The sequence below is a fragment of the Capricornis sumatraensis genome, chromosome 2 (assembly GCF_032405125.1).
Source record: "Capricornis sumatraensis isolate serow.1 chromosome 2, serow.2, whole genome shotgun sequence".
In the NCBI taxonomy this organism is placed as follows: domain Eukaryota; kingdom Metazoa; phylum Chordata; class Mammalia; order Artiodactyla; family Bovidae; genus Capricornis; species Capricornis sumatraensis.
The window spans coordinates 73,729,267-73,748,165 of NC_091070.1; the positions used below are offsets into that span (position 1 = coordinate 73,729,267).

The following is an 18,899-nucleotide window of genomic DNA, read 5'->3' on the forward strand; positions in this document are numbered from 1 at the left end:
TTGGGTGAGGAAGTCCCTCCTGTGATGTTCTGTCTCCATCCTCTGTGGTCCCCGCCTTGGCCTCACTCAGATGGAAAGGCTGCTTGGAAAAGAATGAAAATCCTGAGAAACTTGCAGATAACAGAGGGACATCTTGTAAAATGATAGTTTCCAGTCGTCCCTGCTGCTCAGCTGCTCACATATATCCTGTAAGCCATTCAGCAAGGCTCCCTCAGCGTTCAAGGGAAAAGATAGATCTTTCAGGGAAGAAATTCATTCTCTGTCTCCAAAACCAAATCTTTGGATCTTATACATATTCGATAAGCAGCCTATCCATAAATCGTTGTCAGTATAATTACCACCACTTTATATTAACGACTCTACCACAACTTGGTCCAATTACTTCCCTAAAACCTGTTTTAAACCTGTTTTATAGGCTACAGATATTTATACTGGCTTAAAAAGGAACCGCCTCTCTGGGTTTTTTAAGATTCCTGTGAATGATAGTGGCCTTGATAAAGAGCAGATCCGTCACAACCCTTTGCTAGAGGCAAAATGAGAGGCCCTGTGGATGGATGGGAGCAGATACTTTGTGCTGTGCTAAGGAAAACGGAGTGAGTGTGCAGGGAGCAAAGTGCGGTGAATTATTCTTGAAGGCTTTACAAATGTTGTCAGGCTGCTTTTAGACTGGCAACAGGTGTGAACATTCTCTATTTCGGCTGGGCAGATGCTGACTCACATTTGTGAAAAATGGGATGGCAGATGATGTGGTGATTAAAACACCGGTGTTAGCTTCAGAGCCTGGCTGCCATTCCGGCTCTGCCATCACTCATGGTGTAGTCTTGAGCATATTACTTCTCTCTGTCTCAGTGTCTTCAGGCTGCAAAATGCAGATAGTGTTCGTGAAAATCCCATGAGTAATTCACGTAGGTTGCTTGGCAGGAAATCAGCCACGTAGTAAACATTCTATAAGTAGGAAGAGCTGGCATCAGCTTTAGTGTCAGAGGTATTTGCTTTTGCCTCATGCCATGTTAGCTCAGTTGGTAAATCATCTGCCTGCAATGCAGGAGTCCCAGGTTCAATCCCTGGCTGGGGAAGATCCCCTGGAGAAGGAAATGACAACCCACTCCAGTATTCTTGCCTGAAAAATCCCATGGATAGAGGAGCCTGGCAGGCTACAGTCCATGGGGTTGCAAAGAATCAGACACGGCTTAGCAACTAAACCATGTTCTATGACCTTCTGTCAGTGAGCCAGTGACTAGAGTTTACACATGTTTTCTGGCATGTCCTCAGCTCAACCAGGACTGCATTGTCCATCTGACATTATCTTTATCGACGCAGCTCATGATCCTGGCTCTTGGAAGAATCCTTTCACTCTTGCTGCATTCTGCTTCCTTACCTTCTCTTCTGCCATCCTCGGGACTCACCATCACTTCCTCCTTTAACCTTGTAGGCAGTCCTCTGAACAATCATTTCAGACCCCTTTCAGAAGTCTCAAGAACTTCTTTGCTTATGTGTTAGACCAGTGATTCTTGAGCAGTCATCAGAATCCCTGGAAGACTTAATAAAACACAGATTGCTGGTCCCACCTCTAGAGCTTCTAATTCAGTAGGTCTTGGGTAAGTCCAGAGAATTTGCATGTTTAGCAAGTTTTCAGGTGATGCTGAGGTGTCCAGAAATGAAAGAAAAGAAGGGACACTCTTACCAAACTCAGGAGTCTCCTTTGCCACCCCTCCCAGAGTATTCATTTCTAGAAGAATCTGCCAATAGAACTTTCTAAATAATTAAGAATTTAATAAAGAATTTGGAGGATTTCAATCAATTTCAGGGCATAGGAATGCAAGATCACTTGGAAAATAGGATACATAGGAATTAGAATTTTAAAACAGTGATATGATTACCTCACTCTTCTGTAACTTCTGAGAATAAAATAGAGGTTTTCAGCCCTATATCCATTCACTGTTTAAAAAGATGAAATAGAAACATACTTGGGGGGGTGTAACTAAGTATAAAGGTAGGTAAAGCTAGGATTAGTCCAGTGACTGTTGGCAAATTATCCAAGCATAGTCAGCAAGCCTTTCACTTTGAAAAGGATTTCATTTAGAGGGTATGACCTACAGCCAAAAATTCAGCTCACTTCCATTTTTAGTTATGCCCTGAGGGCTCCCACTTGCTTCCTAAATGTTCTACCAAAAGGAAAATCTTTCAGTAAAGAAATTAACTTTCTGATTCTTGGAACCAGATCTTCAGATCTTATTTTAATGAACAACTCATTGATATATGTTGCTGATACAGTTACCATAATTCAACCAATTTTACCATCATGAAACAACTACAAAAATAACATTTCCAACCTGTTTTATGCAACCTGTTATTATACAAACAGTACCTCTACTTTCAAAAAATTATTTGCAGTAGAAGCTTTGAATAAGGATCTTCCTAACAATATTAAGTAAGGTTGATAGTTTAATAAAAGATATTATAACTGTTTTCACCTAGAAATCCCAAACAAAAGGAGAAAATACCCCTTTGCCTGGTGTTTGGGTTACCGTATATGATAGAGTAAAATGGACAAGATTACCTCTGGTTGTTTGTATTTACTTATTTACGGCTATGGTGGTTCTTTGTTGCTGTGTGTGGGCTTTCTCTCTAGCTGTGGCGAGCGGGGGCTACTCTCTAGTTATGGTACGTGGACCTCTCATTGCAGTGGCTTCTCTTGTGTGGAGTACAGACTCTCAGCACATGGGCATCAGTAGATGCGGGTGCAGTAGTTGCGTCTCACGGGCTTAGACATCAAAACTTTAGACATCAAGGAATCTGAGTGTTAGCTTTATTTATTTATTTTTTTTACCAAATTTTCATTAATTTCTAATAGCAGTTCTTCCAATTATTGATGTAGGCAGCAAAGCAAATACTTGACTTAGTCACCCACAGAGGTTCTATATTTTTCCATATGGTATCACAGTGGTTCTAATACTTGGTAATATCATTTACATTCATCACTGCTTCAAGCAGTGAGTCTCAGTGAGTATGAGGGCTGCCCCTAGATCCTTTTGTCTAATGAATTAATAAATAAGTATATATGTTACTATATCACAAATGCATTTTTATGATCTTGATAATTAGATTTCATTATACCTGTTTCTCTTTGTAATCCCTTATATTTTATTTTAGGTATTTAAAATATTAATTTGAGAAACACATCCATGAGTTTCACCAGACTGGCCAAGTAGGACATGCATGCTTGGTAACCCAATTGTGTCTGACTTTTTGCAGCCCCACAAACTATAGCCTGCCAGGCTCCTCTGTCCATGAAATTTTCCAGGCAAGAATACTGGAGTGGGTTGCCATTTTCTATTCCAAGGGATCTTCCCAACACAAGAATAGAACTTGCATCTCTTGAATTGGCAGGCAGAGTCTTTTCCAATGAATCACCAGGAAAGTCAGGGTAGTCCATGGCACAGAAACAGTGAAACATCTCTGACATAAAATTGTAAAGGAAAGGATGATAGGCTGGCTTCAAAACATAAAACTGACATGTCAAAAAAAATTATATAAAGATAATTAAAAGCTCACTAAAAACTGGGAAATGTATTTGGAATTGCGACCCCATGGACTGAAGCCTACCAGGCTCCTCCATCCATGGGATTTTCCAGGCAAGAGTACTGGAGTGGATTGCCGTTTCCTTCTCCAGGAATGTATATTACCAAGAGATAATAACCTATAGAGATGTGCAAAACACTTGCCAATTAATTTTTAAAAGATAATCACACAACAGAATAATGGAGGAAGAACATGGATGGGAAATTTATAAATGATGAGATAAAAACAGTCCTTCTATGTCAAAAAACAGTTCAACCTCACCAATTAAATGCAAATTAAAGCAACAGGGATATGACGTTTTTTACTCATTAGATTGGAAACTATTTGAAAATATGTTAACTCTCATTACTGTAATGGAGTTGGCAAAGTAATACACACTCTTATATAAATCTGGTAATAATGCAAACTGTTGTGAGCTTTCTGGAGAGCAATCTGGCAATTCATATCAAAAGCCATTAAAATGTACAAACCTTTTGATCCAGGCATTTTGCTTCTATGGGTTTATCCTAAGAAAGTGAACAGAGATGTGAACAAAAATTCCATAAAAGGAAATTCAAAGTGACTTTATTTACAGGGGTAAAAAATGAAAGCAACTGAGATATTTCAGAGCAGATCATTAATTTTACATACATTTTATATAAATCACTGTTCATCCTTGTGATGAAATGCAGTGCACCTGTAAGAGATCAGGGTAAGAACATTTTTAAATGCTTGAGATAAATTAAGTTGAAAAATTGAGTTTCAAAAATGTCGAGTTAGATTGTAATCTCAATCTGCCTATATAAAGATATTAACTAAAATATAAACGGCAGCTATCTCAGTGGGGAGATCTCAGTAAATTTTCTTCTTTAGCTAATCAAGTTCTGTGTTACCTTTATAATCAGAAAAAAGGAAAAGCTACTTTTATTTTTTTAGCAACTCACAGTTTATGGCTTTATTTCATTAGTGTATTATTTACGTCTTTGTATTCTCATGACCTGTCTCTCCAAAGATCATTTAAAATGCATGCCCTGAATGCGTGACTTTCTTCTCAGAATCATGCATTCCTTCTTAAAGGCAGGGATTAGAGCCATAGTCACCAAAATAGTTATTCCAAAGAAGAAGGGTAGAGACAATATTTTGGTGATGTAAAGCAATATTGCTAGAATATTTTCTTTTCCTTTTTTTTTGCATTTGTAGTGAGGTGCCCCCCCACCGCCGTTGTTGAGGTTTGATTAACACAGAACATTGTATAGCTTAAGGTGTTCAACCATAATCACTTGATATCTGTCTATATTGTAGAAGGATCATCACAGTAATTTTAGTTAACATCTAGAGGCTTCCCTGGTGGCTCAGACAGTAAAGCATCTGCCTGCAATGTGGGAGACCCGGGTTCGATTTCTGGGTCAGGAAGATCCCCTGGAGAAGGAAATGGCAATCCACTCCAGCACTCTTGCCTGGAAAATCCCATGGACGGAGGAGCCTGATAGGCTACACTCCATGGGGTCGCAAAGAGTCGGACACGACTGAGCAACTTCACTCTATCACCTCACATAGTTATGAATCATTTTTCTAATGATGAAAACTTTTAAGATCTATTCTTCCAGAGAGGGAAAGAGAGAGCAGGACAAGTTGAGAAAGTTGCACTGAAAGTCGCACTACTACACGTAAACTAGAGAAGGATGAGATGGTCAGATGGCATCACCAACTCAATGGACATGAGTGTGAGCAAACTCCACGAGACAGTAAAGGACAGGGAAGCCTGGCGTGCTGCAGTCCATGGGGTCACAAAGAGTCAGACACAGCCTAGCAACTGAACAACAAGGAATCAGAGAGAGAGAAAAACTGAGTATATTTTGTACTCCTTTTTTAACTTTGTGTATGTTGCCAAATTAAATTAATAAGAATTAATAGGAAAAAATAAAAGAGATAGCTAGTGGGAAGCTGCTGTGTAACACAGGGAGCTCAGCTCAGTGCCCTGTGATGACACAGAGGGGTGTGATGGGGGTACAGGAATGAGATGGGAAGAAGGCTCAGGAGAGGGGGGACATATGTGTACTTATGGCTGATTCTTCTTGCTGTACAGCAGAAACCAACACAACATTGTAAAGTAATTATACTCCAATTTAAAATTTAGAGAAGATCTACTATCTTAGCAGTTTTCATGCAGTGTTGTTATATTACAGCCCCAGACTTACTCATCTCATAACTGGAAGTTTGTGCACTTTTTAAAAATATTTTTAATTTTTTTATTGAAGTATGGTTGATTTACAATGTTTCAGGTGTACAGCAAAGTGATTCAGTTATAAAAAGCTATTTTTAAATGTTGGCTATCTTTACGCACACACCAAATCAAGTTAAATAAAGTTTGCAAAGAATGTTAGGTGACTAAGGTTGGATCTGAGTTCTTTAGACAGACATTGAGAACCAACTAGCCAATCTTTTTCGCCCCCTCCAAGATCAACATGCTTCTTAACTTTCAACTGGGGGAGAACTGCCCATGCCCAGAAGAAATCCGGGAAGAGCTGTACGACTTCCATGAGGACCTTCTCCTTCACTGCGGTGAGCTTCCAGATAAAAGCTTTATCCAAGACAAGGCTGTTCATGGTTCCTTGGTTAGAAGCTCATGGGGAGTTGTAAAGTTAGTTTCTGTTTAAAATGATAGTACTAATTGTCCAAGAAATGATTCTTTCCAAACTATTTGGGTCAGAGAAGATATAGGACATCATCCTGGAATAATACATGACTGAAACTCCTTCTGTCTACAAGAAATGTTGCTGAGATCTAAGAGAGGGGACTGGGTCTCTGAAGAAGGAAAGGAAAGAACAGATCTTTATATAAACCTCACCCAATTTATCTCAAGTTAGATAGCTGGGACGCTCTTCCCAGGTGAACCAAGATTCTGATCACCTTTGCTTTTTAGCTTCTGCAATGAAATGAGTATGACCATACCTGCCCTTAAGGATTCTAAACCAGCCATTTCTACTCTGATGTGTATCTGCTGGTTTTAAGTGCCCATCAGCAATTGTGCTGCTTTTGAGAGCTATGTGGATAACAGATGAGTTTTTCATTTGAAGTAACAGGTTGTTAACTGTTTCTTTCTAGATACTCTGGAGCCCATTTGGGGTATGGGTTAGAAAAAATTAAGTGTTGGGATTGAAATTACTTTATGCTTTTGTACACAAGAAATTATCATTTAAAAAGTTAGCCAAAAGACATGTAGATAAATATTTATAGGAGGCTGCCTATAGTATATTTAGAAAGTCCCGAAGGATGGAAAGCAATGTTTCTATGTTCTTTCAATTATCTGGTGGCTTTGTGTACTGTTTGAGGTTGTCCCTCTTTCTGTGGCTTGCTTAGGGGTTCCCCTGGAAGAAGAGGAAGAAGAGGAAGAGGATACCTCCTGGACTGGAAAAATCTGTGCCTTGGTGCAGAGAATCAAAGGCCCTCCCAAGCCAGAGAAGGAGCAACCAACGGAGGAAGAAGAGAGATGCCCTAGTAAGTTCCCATCCCTTTCGATCATGGTGCTCCCAACCCAGGGCTCTTCTAAGCCATAATTAAAGTAAAGTGAAAGTGAAAGTGTTGCTCAGTCGTGTCCACCTCTTTGCGACCCCATGGACTGTAGCCTGCCATGGGATTCTCCAGGCAAGAATACTGGAGTGGCTTGCCATTCCCTTCTTCAGGCGATCTTCCTGACCCAGGGATCAAACTCGGGTCTCCTGAATTGCAGGGAGATTCGTTACCATCTGAGTCACCAGGGAAGCCCCTAGTTAAGGTAATGAACTTCCTAAACATATATTGTGGGATGGAGAAGGGCTGCTTAGCTTCCAGGAAGCATCTGGGCATTCTGTTATAATTGGTGCTCTTAATGCTCTATATTTGGGGGTCTGCTTTCCTTCTGACTTAAGGAGCTTACTCTCAGAGTTTTCTGAAAGGGATCAGTTGCTTGGTAGGTCTGCTCTTGTCTGTCTACTTTTAAATGCCTGATACCTGTACACAGATTTCTGTTTTTCTTTCTTTTACATTTTCATAGTCTTCCTCTTGTGACCCTCATTGTTCTTGACATTTTTGTTTGTGGTTCCTTCGCATTGAAAATTGCCCCATACTGTCTGAGCTACCAGGGAAGCCCCTTAACAATCAAAGGGAATCGGTTATGGAGTTTGGAGCAGGGGAGTTTGTTTTCGTTTGGGGGCTATGATTCTCCTAATACAACACCCTAGAGGACTTGGACCTTCTATCTTTCAACTTTCCTGAACCTTGTTCAAATCATTTCTCTAATCCTTATAGTACAGATAATTCCTACCATTGAAACTCTTCCCATTTTGAAACAAGATCATTGTTTGTAGTACAAGACAGTTTACTGTCCATAAACTATTTATACTTCAAGAGGAAGATTGTCTGCATATTATAATCAGTCTGCCCTGTACTATGAAATTATGCAAATATTTTACTTGTCTAAAGAAGAAGGAATTTTCCAGGTTTAATGTAGCTGTCTTATTCCCTGTTCCTATCCATCTTAGAACCTGCTTTCAAATTATAGACTAGAGCAATAGACTGTCAAGATATGATCAGTTTTTCTGAAAACACTACTTTGGAGTTCATACATCTTATTGCCCTTTCTATTGACCTTCCATCTTTGTCAGACTATATCTGAAGGGAAAGAATCATCCCCATTTATCAGGAGAAGTGTTGAAGCCTCAAAAGAGTGTCTGGGGTACTTGGCAGCAGTTGTACTGGCAACCCTTGATCGGTCCTATTTCTCACCATGGAGGAGGGGAGGTCTTTGGTGAGAACATGCCAGCATGATTCAAAGGTTCAGAAAAGCGAGCTTAGAGTTCCTTTGTGGTTACTGCCAAAGCGGGACTAAGAACAGACTGAACTGACCCACATTACCTGCGGAGAGTCTGTTTTTAAAATGGATGTTCTTTCTAAGACATTATGTCACGACCAGGGGTCCTCCAAGGCAACCACTTCATGTTAGGTAAATAGAGTCAGTTAGATTAGCTCACTTGATTCTGAAGTCTCCCTAACTCTAAGAATGGTTTTCAAGCTCCAAAGACTACAGTGTTTAGCATTTGCTACCCTGGGGTTCAGGCAGAAAGATTATGTTGTATCTGTTCTGGCAGGACATGTGGAACAACCTGAAAGGCCGCTCCAGCATAAAACTCCACGGTTCACCCCACACTTCTTCCCTTCCACAAGTAGCATTATGAGAGGTTCAGACTTAGTGTCATAAGTCTCCTATGCTGCCATCCTGGCCAAGCATGTCTGGTTGTCAGCATATGGGTTTCCTGCCAGGTGTTCCAGGGACACAGAGCTCCTCAATCAGGGCTGACTTTTTAAAAGAAAATCTTGGAGATGGTTTTACTGCCATATTTCCCCCAAGATTGTTTTTGACTTGACTGAATGGAAATGATGGTTCTGAATACATACCCACTTGCCATAAAGGATTCTAATCCTTTAAAATACTGGTAACATCACCCATGTTATAGCTTGTGATTTCCCTTACCCTTGTGTTTGATAAAATATTAAAAGTTTAGATGATGAAAATAGCATGCTATGGTGAACTGACAATCCCAAAGTACTTCATATGTGTTAGTTTACTGTGTTAGTTTTTGTCACTCTTCCATTGTGTAGTTGATGAACATAAGACTCAGAAGAGTTAAAGGATACTTATTCTTTCCACTGTTACCTGGTTCTAGAATTTCCAGGTGCTTGATGTCAACAGCCCAAGGTAACCACAATGAGTAAAGCTGTGACTTGATCGAGGTCTTCCGACTCTGATTCCACACTCTTTCCATCATCCAATGAAGCTTGCCATAGAAATTATCAGCATATATATTAATATGATGAGCCCCCAATCTACATATTACATACAGAATGCCTTCTTGAAACCATCATCTTTTTATCTTGCTTATTGTATCTGTGAGGTAACTCACTTCTGTGACTCACTGTTATGTGTAGGAATCTGAACCCAACAGAGGTCAGAATTTTAACATCAAAAAATTGACCCAGCCAAAGAGCTGGACTCGGGCTTTTCAGGGTAGGTGGTGCAATTTCTCCTCTATGAGCAATTGGTGTTGGCCTGATAACCTGCAAGGGAACCTCAGCATTTAGGAAAGAGGAAGAACAGTGTCCTGAAACCCATAAGAATGCTGCTAGCTGGTTCAGTGTTAAAGGGATTTGCCCAAAGTAATTGCAACCCATATTGTGATAGAAGTTGCTACAATCTTATCAAAACTTTATATGATAATGAAGAGGTTAAGAAAAATAGTAGCAGCCCACCATACAAAGTAGCATTTTTTTTTAATATCCCAATAGAGCAAGTTGTCCAGAAAATCTTTTGCCTGTTAGTTGGAGGCCAGTGCTTCTCAGAAACACACTACAATTTAAGTAGAGTTTCCTTGAATTTAAATTTGTAACCACTGAGTTTTTCCTCCAGAAAAGGCCAACCAGCTCTTTCTGCTAACTTCTAAGTTAAAAAAAAAAATAAAAGTCACTTGTCGCTTCACAACTCAAAGTCGGTGCCTTCCTGACCTCTGTCATTCACTGGGTGCTTTCCCTATGGCAGGTTTTCACACTATCTTCTCTCTGCAAAGAAAGCTGCTGCCTGTATCAGCCCTCACCCAATCACTGAATTACCTGAGGGCCCAAGCCCCAGATTCTCCCCCGCCTACATGCTGCAGCCTTTTCTCATGCTGAGGAGGGGAAACAGTCTACTGTTCACTCCCAGAATAAATCCTGGGCCCCAACACAGATATACACAAAGTAAGAGAATTTGGCAGTAGGTGTATCTGTGGTGCTCTGGCAGTGTTTCTAAGCCTCCTTAGATTCTCTCCAATCAGCTTCTCCCTGAGACATACACACACAGATACGTCCTTCAGGAAGTCTTTTTTTTCCACCTCATCCTCCATCTCCCTGCCCCTGCCACATTGTCACAAAATTTCTAATAGGACATGTGCCATCCAGGGCATGACACAAATTTCTAACATTGCCATGTGTCTAACATGGCAATGTCAGGAAAGTCATGCCCCCTTAGGCAAAGAATTTGTTACTGGGACTTAGTACAGAGACCATATCTTACTCGTTTCTACAGTCACCTCATCAGCACAAATCTTTTCCGCCTCTAATACGTGTTAATCATTTGAGACTCACAAAAATGAAGAAATAGTGGCCCTTACAGAGAAAGGAGGAAATGAGTGGGAACAGTCAAACTCCATATAGCCTGAGCTTGGGTGTGCTGTGGTACAGATGAAAGCACAGATAAGGGACAGCAAGGGGCCAAAGGAGGCGAGTGAAAACTCCATAAAGATTATAAATTGGCAGAAAAAAGCAGGAGAGTTCCAGAAAAACATCTATCTATGCTTTATGGACTATGCCAAAGCCTTTGACTGTGTGGATCACAATAAACTGTGGAAAATTCTGAGAGAGATGGGAATACCAGACCACCTGACCTGCCTCTTGAGAAACCTATATGCACATCAGGAAGCAACAGTTAGAACTGGACATGGAACAACAGACTGGTTCCAAATAGGAAAAGGAGTTCGTCAAGGCTGTATATGGTCACCCTGCTTATTTAACATCTATGCAGAGTACATCATGAGAAACGCTGGACTGGAAGAAGCACAAGCTGGAATCAAGATTGCTGGGAGAAATATCAATAACCTCAGATATGCAGATGACACCACCCTTATGGCAGAAAGTGAAGAGGAACTCAAAACCCTCTTGATGAAAGTGAAAGAGGAGAGTGAAAAAGTTGGCTTAAAGCTCAACATTCAGAAAACGAAGATCATGGCATCTGGTCCCATCACTTCATGGGAAATAGATGGGGAAACAGTGGAAACAGTGTCAGACTTTATTTTTCTGGGCTCCAAAATCACTGCAGATGGTGATTGCAGCCGTGAAACTAAAAGACACTTACTCCTTGGAAGAAAAGTTATGACCAACCTAGATAGTATATTCAAAAGCAGAGACACTACTTTGCCGACTAAGGTCCGTCTAGTCAAGGCTATGGTTTTTCCAGTAGTCATGTATGGATGTGAGAGTTGGACTGTGAAGAAGGCTGAGCGCTGGAGAATTGATGCTTTTGAACTGTGGTGTTGGAGAAGACTCTTGAGAGTCCCTTGGACTGCAAGGAGATCCAACCAGTCCATTCTGAAGGAGATCAGACCTGGGATTTCTTTGGAAGGAATGATGCTAAAGCTGAAGCTCCAGTACCTTGGCCACCTCATGCGAAGAGTTGACTCATTGGAAAAGACTCTGATGCTTGGAGGGATTGGGGGCAGGAGGAGAAGGGGACGACAGAGGATGAGATGCCTGGATGGCATCACTGACTCAATGGACGTGAGTCTGAGTGAACTCCGGGAGTTGGTGATGGACAGGGAGGCCTGGCGTGCTGCGATTCATGGGGTCGCAAAGAGTCAGACACTACTGAGCCACTGAACTGAACTGAACTGAAGAGGGAAAAGTATTTTTGATGAAAGGAGCTACTTCCACAAAGCCCAGAGGCAAAAAAAAAAAAAAAAAATTCATATTCCAAGAGTGGCAGTGAATTGAGATTGGCTGAATTGTAAAAGGAATAGAATGAGGAAGTGTAGGAAAGGCAGGTGTGTTACAGCAGCATGTCCTGAAAACTCCAGTGGTTCACAGTCTCAGAGTGTGACATGTTGTTATTACCGTGTATTTTATACTACTTGGCCTTACAGCTGCCAGGAGGGAGGGGCTGACACTTACGTGGTGTACCCACTGTGTCCTGAGTGTTGCCCTGGCACTTCTTTGAGTATTACCTCATTTAATTCTCCCAACAAAAATAAGCAGTCAACAATGTTTTTCCTATTTTACGATTGAAGAAACTGATGTAAAGACAGGTTAAATAGCTTTCCAGAGTCACACGGAGGGTAGCATATAAATTCAAATCTTTGTTTATCCCACAGCAAACAACCAGATATAGTGGCAGCCAGGTTCCCGTTTTGTATGCTAGGCAGCTAAGCCTGAGAGAAGCGAAGTAATGTGGACAAGGTTCTTGCAACAAGTGAAAAAGAGGCCAAGATGAGAATCACGCTCCATATCCAGGGCCCCTGATTTTTGAGAACTGTGCAGGGATGCTGTGGGGGGGGTGGGGGGGGAGGGGGCAGGGGAGGATGGAGAAGCTCAGAGATCCAGGATGCATGGCCAGGAGCTTGCCTCAGTTCAGTTCAGTTCAGTTCAGTTCAGTTCAGTCGCTTAGTCGTACCCGACTCTGCGACCCCATGAATCGCAGCACGCCAGGCCTCCCTGTCCATCACCAACTCCCGGAGTTCACTCAGACTCAAGTCCATCGAGTCAGTGATGCCATCCAGGCATCTCATCCTCTGCATCTTCTGCTCCTGCCCCCAATCCCTCCCAGTATCAGAGTCTTTTCCAATGAGTCAACTCTTCCCATGAGGTGGCCAAGGTACTGAAGTTTCGGCTTTAGCATCATTCCTTCCAAAGAAATCCCAGGTCTGATCTCCTTCAGAATGGACTGGTTGGATCTCCTTGCAGTCCAAGGGACTCTCAAGAGTCTTCTCCAACACCACAGTTCAAAAGCATCAATTCTCCAGCGCTCAGCCTTCTTCACAGTCCTACTCTCACATCCATACATGACTACTGGGAAAACCATAGCCTTGACTAGACAGACCTTAGTCGGCAAAGTAGTGTCCCTGCTTTTGAATATACTATCTAGGTTGGTCATAACTTTTCTTCCAAGGAGTAAGTGTCTTTTAGTTTCACGGCTGCAATCACCATCTGCAGTGATTTTGGAGCCCAGAAAAATAAAGTCTGACACTGTTTCCACTGTTTCCCCATCTATTTCCCATGAAGTGATGGGACCAGATGCCATGATCTTCATTTTCTGAATGTTGAGCTTTAAGGCAACTTTTTCACTCCTCTTTCACTTTCATCGAGAGGCTTTTGAGTTCCTCTTCACTTTCTGCCTTAAGGGTGGTGTCATCTGCATATCTGAGGTGACTGATATTTCTCCCAGCAATCTTGATTCCAGCTTGTGCTTCTTCCAGTCCAGCGTTTCTCATGATGTACTCTGCATAGATGTTAAATAAGCAGGGTGACCATATACAGCCTTGACGTACTCCTTTTCCTATTTGGAACCAGTCTGTTGTTCCATGTCCAGTTCTAACTGCTGCTTCCTGACGTGCATACAGATTTCTCAAGAGGCAGGTCAGGTGGTCTGGTATTCCCATCTCTCTCAGAATTTTCCACAGTTTATTGTGATCCACACAGTCAAAGGCTTTGGCATAGTCAATAAAGCAGAAATAGATGTTTTTCTGGAACTCTGTTGCTTTTTCCATGATCCAGCAGATGTTGGCAATTTGATGTCTGGTTCCTCTGCCTTTTCTAAAACCAGCTTGAATATCAGGAAGTTCTCGGTTCATGTATTACTGCAGCCTGGCTTGGAGAATTTTGAGCATTACTTTACTAGCGTGTGAGATGAGTGCAACTGTGTGGTAGTTTGACCATTCTTTGGCATTCCCTTTCTTTGGGATTGGAATGAAAACTGACCTTTTCCAGTCCTGTGACCACTGCTGAGTTTTCCAAATTTGCTGGCATATTGAGTGCAGCACTTTCACAGCATCATCTTTCAGGATTTGAAATAGCTCAACTGGAATTCCATCACCACTAGCTTTGTTCATAGTGATGCTTTCTAAGGCCCACTTGACTTCATATTCCAGGATGTCTGGCTCTAGGTGAGTGATCACACCATCATGATTATCCGGGTCTTGAAGATTTTTTTTATACAGTTCTTCTGTGTATGCTTGCCACCTCTTCTTTATATCTTCTGCTTCTGTTAGGTCCATACTATTTCTATCCTTTATCGAGCCCATCTTTGCATGAAATGTCTCCTTGGTATCTCTAATTTTCTTGAAGAGACCTCTAGTCTTTCCCATTCTGTTCTTTTCCTCTATTTATTTGCATTGATCACTGAAGAAGGCTTTCTTATCTCTTCTTGCTATTCTCTGGAACTCTGCATTCAGATGCTAATATCTTTCCTTTTCTCCTTTGCTTTTCACTTCTCTTCTTTTCACAGATATTTGTAAGGCCTCTCCAGACAGCCATTTTGCTTTTTTGCATTTGTTTTCCATGGGGATGGTCTTGATCCCTGTCTCCTGTACAATGTCACGAACTTCATTCCATAGTTCATCAGGCACTGTATCTATCAGATCTAAGCCCTTAAATCTATTTCTCACTTCCACTGTATAATCATAAGGGATTTGATTTAGGTCACACCTGAATGGTCTAACGGTTTTCCCTGCTGCTGCTGCTAAGTCACTTCAGTCGTGTCCGACTCTGTGTGACCCCATAGACGGCAGGCCACCAGGCTCCCCCATCCCTGGGATTCTCCAGGCAAGAACACTGGAGTGGGTTGCCATTCCTTCTCCAATGCATGAAAGTGAAAAGTGAAAGGGAAGTTGCTCTGTCGTGTCCAACTCTTCGCGACCCCATGGACCGCAGCCTACCAGGCTTCTCTGTCCATGGGATTTTCCAGGCAAGAGTACTGGAATGGGGTGCCACTGCCTTCAATTTAAGTCTGAATTTGGTAATAATGATCTGAGCCACAGTCAGCTCCTGGTCTTGTTTTTGTTGACTGTATAGAGCTTCTCCATCTTTGGCTGCAAAGAATGTAATCAATCTGATTTCAGTGTTGAACATCTGGTGATGTCCATGTGTAGAGTCTTCTCTTGTGTTGTTGGAAGAAGGTGTTTGCTATGACCAGTGCATTTTCTTGGCAAAACTCTATTAGTCTCTGCCCTGCTTCATTCCGTATTCCAAGGCCAAATTTACTTGTTACTCCAGGTGTTTCTTGACTTCCTACTTTTGCATTCCAGTCCCCTATAATGAAAAGGACATCTTTTGGGGGTGTTAGTTCTAAAAGGTCTTGTAGGTCTTCATAGAACCATTCAACTTCAGCTTCTTCAGTGTTACTGGTTGGGGCATAGACTTGGATAACTGTGATATTGAATGGTTTGCCTTGGAAACGAACAGAGATCATTCTGTCATTTTTGAGATTGCATCCAAGTACTGCATTTCAGACTCTTTTGTTGACCATGATGGCTACTCCATTTCTTCTAAGGGATTCCTGCCCACAGTAGTAGATATAATGGTCATCTGAGTTACATTCACCCATTCCAGTCCATTTTAGTTCACTGATTCCTAGAATGTCGACGTTCACTCTTGCCATCTCTTGTTTGACCACTTCCAATTTGCCTTGATTCATGGACCTGACATTCCAGGTCCCTATGCAATATTGCTCTTTACAGCATCGGACCTTGCTTCTACTGCCAGTCACATCCACAGCTGAGTATTGTTTTTCCTTTGGCTCCATCCCTTCATTTTTCTGGAGTTATTTCTCCACTGATCTCCAGAAGCATATTGGGCACCTACTGACCTGAGGAGTTCCTCTTTCAGTATCCTGTCATTTTGCCTTTTCATACTGTTCATGGGGTTCTCAAGGCAGGAATACTGAAGTGGTTTGCCATCCCTTCTCCAGTGGACCACATTCTGTCAGACCTCTCCACCATGACCCGCCCATCTTGGGTTGCCCCGCGGGCATGGCTTAGTTTCATTAAGTTAGACAAGGCTGTGGTCCTAGTGTGATTAGATTGACTAGTTTTCTGTGAGTATGGTTTCAGTGTGTCTGCCCTCTGATGCCCTCTTGCAACACCTACCATCCTACTTGGGTTTCTCTTACCTTGGGCATGGGGTATCTCTTCATGACTGCTCCAGCAAAGCACAGCCGCTGCTCCTTACCTTGGATGAGGGGTATCTTAGTGCGCCAGTCACAGCCGCCTGCACTTAGGCTTGACTCAGCATCAGTTTATTCTCCACACTGAATAGACATAGACACTAAAATAAAAGCAATTTGATTACCTTCCTAACAGGGTAAAGACAGAGACCCCAGGTCCCTGAGTATTTTGCTGTCCCATCTGTGTCCCATCTTCATTCCAGGGCTTTCAGGGGCTTCCCTCCCTAGCACATCAGCAAACATCATCTATTCTCTCTGTGCTCTCTTCCCCGTTGTCATCATCGGTCATTTAATCGCCTGAATGTTTTCGAGAAAGTGATTATGAGGCTGGTTGACTGATTTCAGAAACAACAGGCTAATTATCTCCATATGATGGATGAGACCCCAGGAGGCTGTGGAGATGGGCTGGCAGAAGTGCAGTCTCACGGGTGCTTTGTGAGGCTGCCTCTGATGGGAATGGATGTCCGGCCATCTGGGGAAATGGTCCTAGGGGTGACACAGTTGCTTCACAAGTGGGGGGGCTCTAGCCAAGGTAGAAAACCACTGAGAGAGGGAAACAGATTTAGCAGAAATAGTCGAACACCAGGAGACTGTCCACACACGACCAGCCCTGAGAGCCAAGGTCAAGGGCATCCAGACCAGGGGGACTGGGAGTTTTGTGGGGTCCAATTGTGCAGAGACGGGAGAGGCTCATCTCTTGTATAGCCCTAACTCCCACGCTGCCTCAGCCTATAGACCATCTATAGACAGGAACCTTGATTTGTTTATTAAATTGTAGTGCTCCTTTGCCTAAATAAAAAGTAAAGCAAGGATTAGTGTAACAACAGCCATCAGTGTTGGGGAAACTTAATTCCTACCACACCTGTCTTTTCTGTTCTTACCTGATGATCTGGAGAGTTACGTGATGATTCAGGTACCACCTTTAGCACAGAGTCAGACTCACAAGAAGTTCTTAGCAAATATTGGCTACTACTGTTGTGATGAGAAATAGAGTATTCTAGCAAGCTGCCTAAACTTTTACCCTTATTTCCCAGACAGGGAAGCCAAAAGAGAAGGAAACAAATGTGCATGTCTACAAATTAAATATAGCGCTGAGATGAAGGAAGGCTGGGTGCTTTCTTAGATGTTCAGCTGCTTGCCATGGAGCCCAGGGAGGCGGGGGAGTGGGAGAGTTGCACATCACATGCCTCTGGGGGTCTGACAGCCAGTGCCTGTCCATTGGGCCCTGATGACACAACGTAAACAGAGCAGTTCTTACTTGTCAGTGGGGAACAATGTCCAGTTGTCTTTGCAGGCTTTGCTTTTCAGGTTTTCAGAGCCTTGCAGCCTTGCTCTCGGGGATCTCTGTAGAATCCTTGTTCTCCTGAAATAAGGTGAAAGTGATACCAAGTGCACAGCCCAAGCCAGAGAGGCACCAGGAAAGCTCAGAGAAATTGTTGTTTAGTTACTAAATTGCATCTAACTCTTTTGTAACCCCATGAATTGTAGCCCGCCATGGACTGTAGGCTCCACTGTCCATGGAATTTCCCAGGCAGGAATACTGGGGTGGGTTGCCATTTCCTTCTCCAGGGGATCTTCCTGACCCAGGGATCAAACCTGCACCTCCTACAATGGCACGCAGATTCTTTACTGATGAGCCACCTGGGAAACTCCAGCGATATTAGCATGATGAATTTTCCAGATCTCCTTGAAATGTATGGATTTAACTTTCTCTCTGACCTTTTCTGCTAAGAAGTTGTAGGTATTTGGCCACTTTATAACACAGAGTAGACTTTCAGCCCAGAGGAAGCTCTGGAGCATGGAACACAGAGGGCATGACACTCTCCCTAGTAAATCTTCCCAACTAAATCTAGCGGGTGTTATTGTGCCATCTGACCCCTGACACAGGAAGGGCTCTTTCTCCACCAGCAATCTGGACAGTCATCAGAAAGGCCATCAAGTTGCCACAGCTCATCTTCTCGATGTAAGTGATTAGCGATGTGCGGTGAAGCTTTGATAATGGCCACTTCTTCACCAGGGTCAGTAACCACTGGCATTTAAAGATTTTATTTCCTCAGTCTCAGATTTTACTATTAGCAAGTGCAAGCTGGGTAACATCGTGGTAAGGCTGGTTGGCATTAAAATTCAGTGGTAAAATTCTTAGTGCTTATCAGTTTAATTCAAGGAAGACCATAGGTGTTCATTTCACCATTTTCATAAATTAGGACAACCCTTTCAAGAACTCAGTGGGTTGGATAGACACAGAATTGTAGAATATTAAACCGCAAGTGACCTGACTTCATACAAGTGAACAGAGCCACAGAGAGGTAAAGCATCTTGACCAAGGTCACACAGGCAGAGCAGGAACAAAGTACCCAGCACTCTTGTCACTAGACGACACGCTCATTCATTTTCTTCAACGTGAACTTCATATTGTTCACTTCATTTTATTGGTGAAGAATCTGAGCCTCTGGGAAAATGACTCATCTGCCCAGCTCAGAGTCAGTTAGAAAAAGAGCTAAAGCTTTATAATTTTCAGGATTTGTTTCTGAATCCATTTTGGAGTTTATGAAGAGAGCAT

At 42.3% G+C, this 18,899-nt stretch overlaps 1 protein-coding gene across 1 annotated transcript in view; it reads left to right on the top strand.

Moving 5' to 3' along the window:
- Positions 1 to 18,899, top strand: part of RYR3 (ryanodine receptor 3) — a 386,865-nt gene that overhangs the window by 203,419 nt on the left and 164,547 nt on the right. Inside the window, exons 36-37 of the mRNA XM_068992826.1 lie at positions 6,021 to 6,123; positions 6,922 to 7,059. Coding sequence (XP_068848927.1) covers positions 6,021 to 6,123; positions 6,922 to 7,059 — 241 coding nt within the window. The remainder of the gene's footprint in view (positions 1 to 6,020; positions 6,124 to 6,921; positions 7,060 to 18,899) is intronic.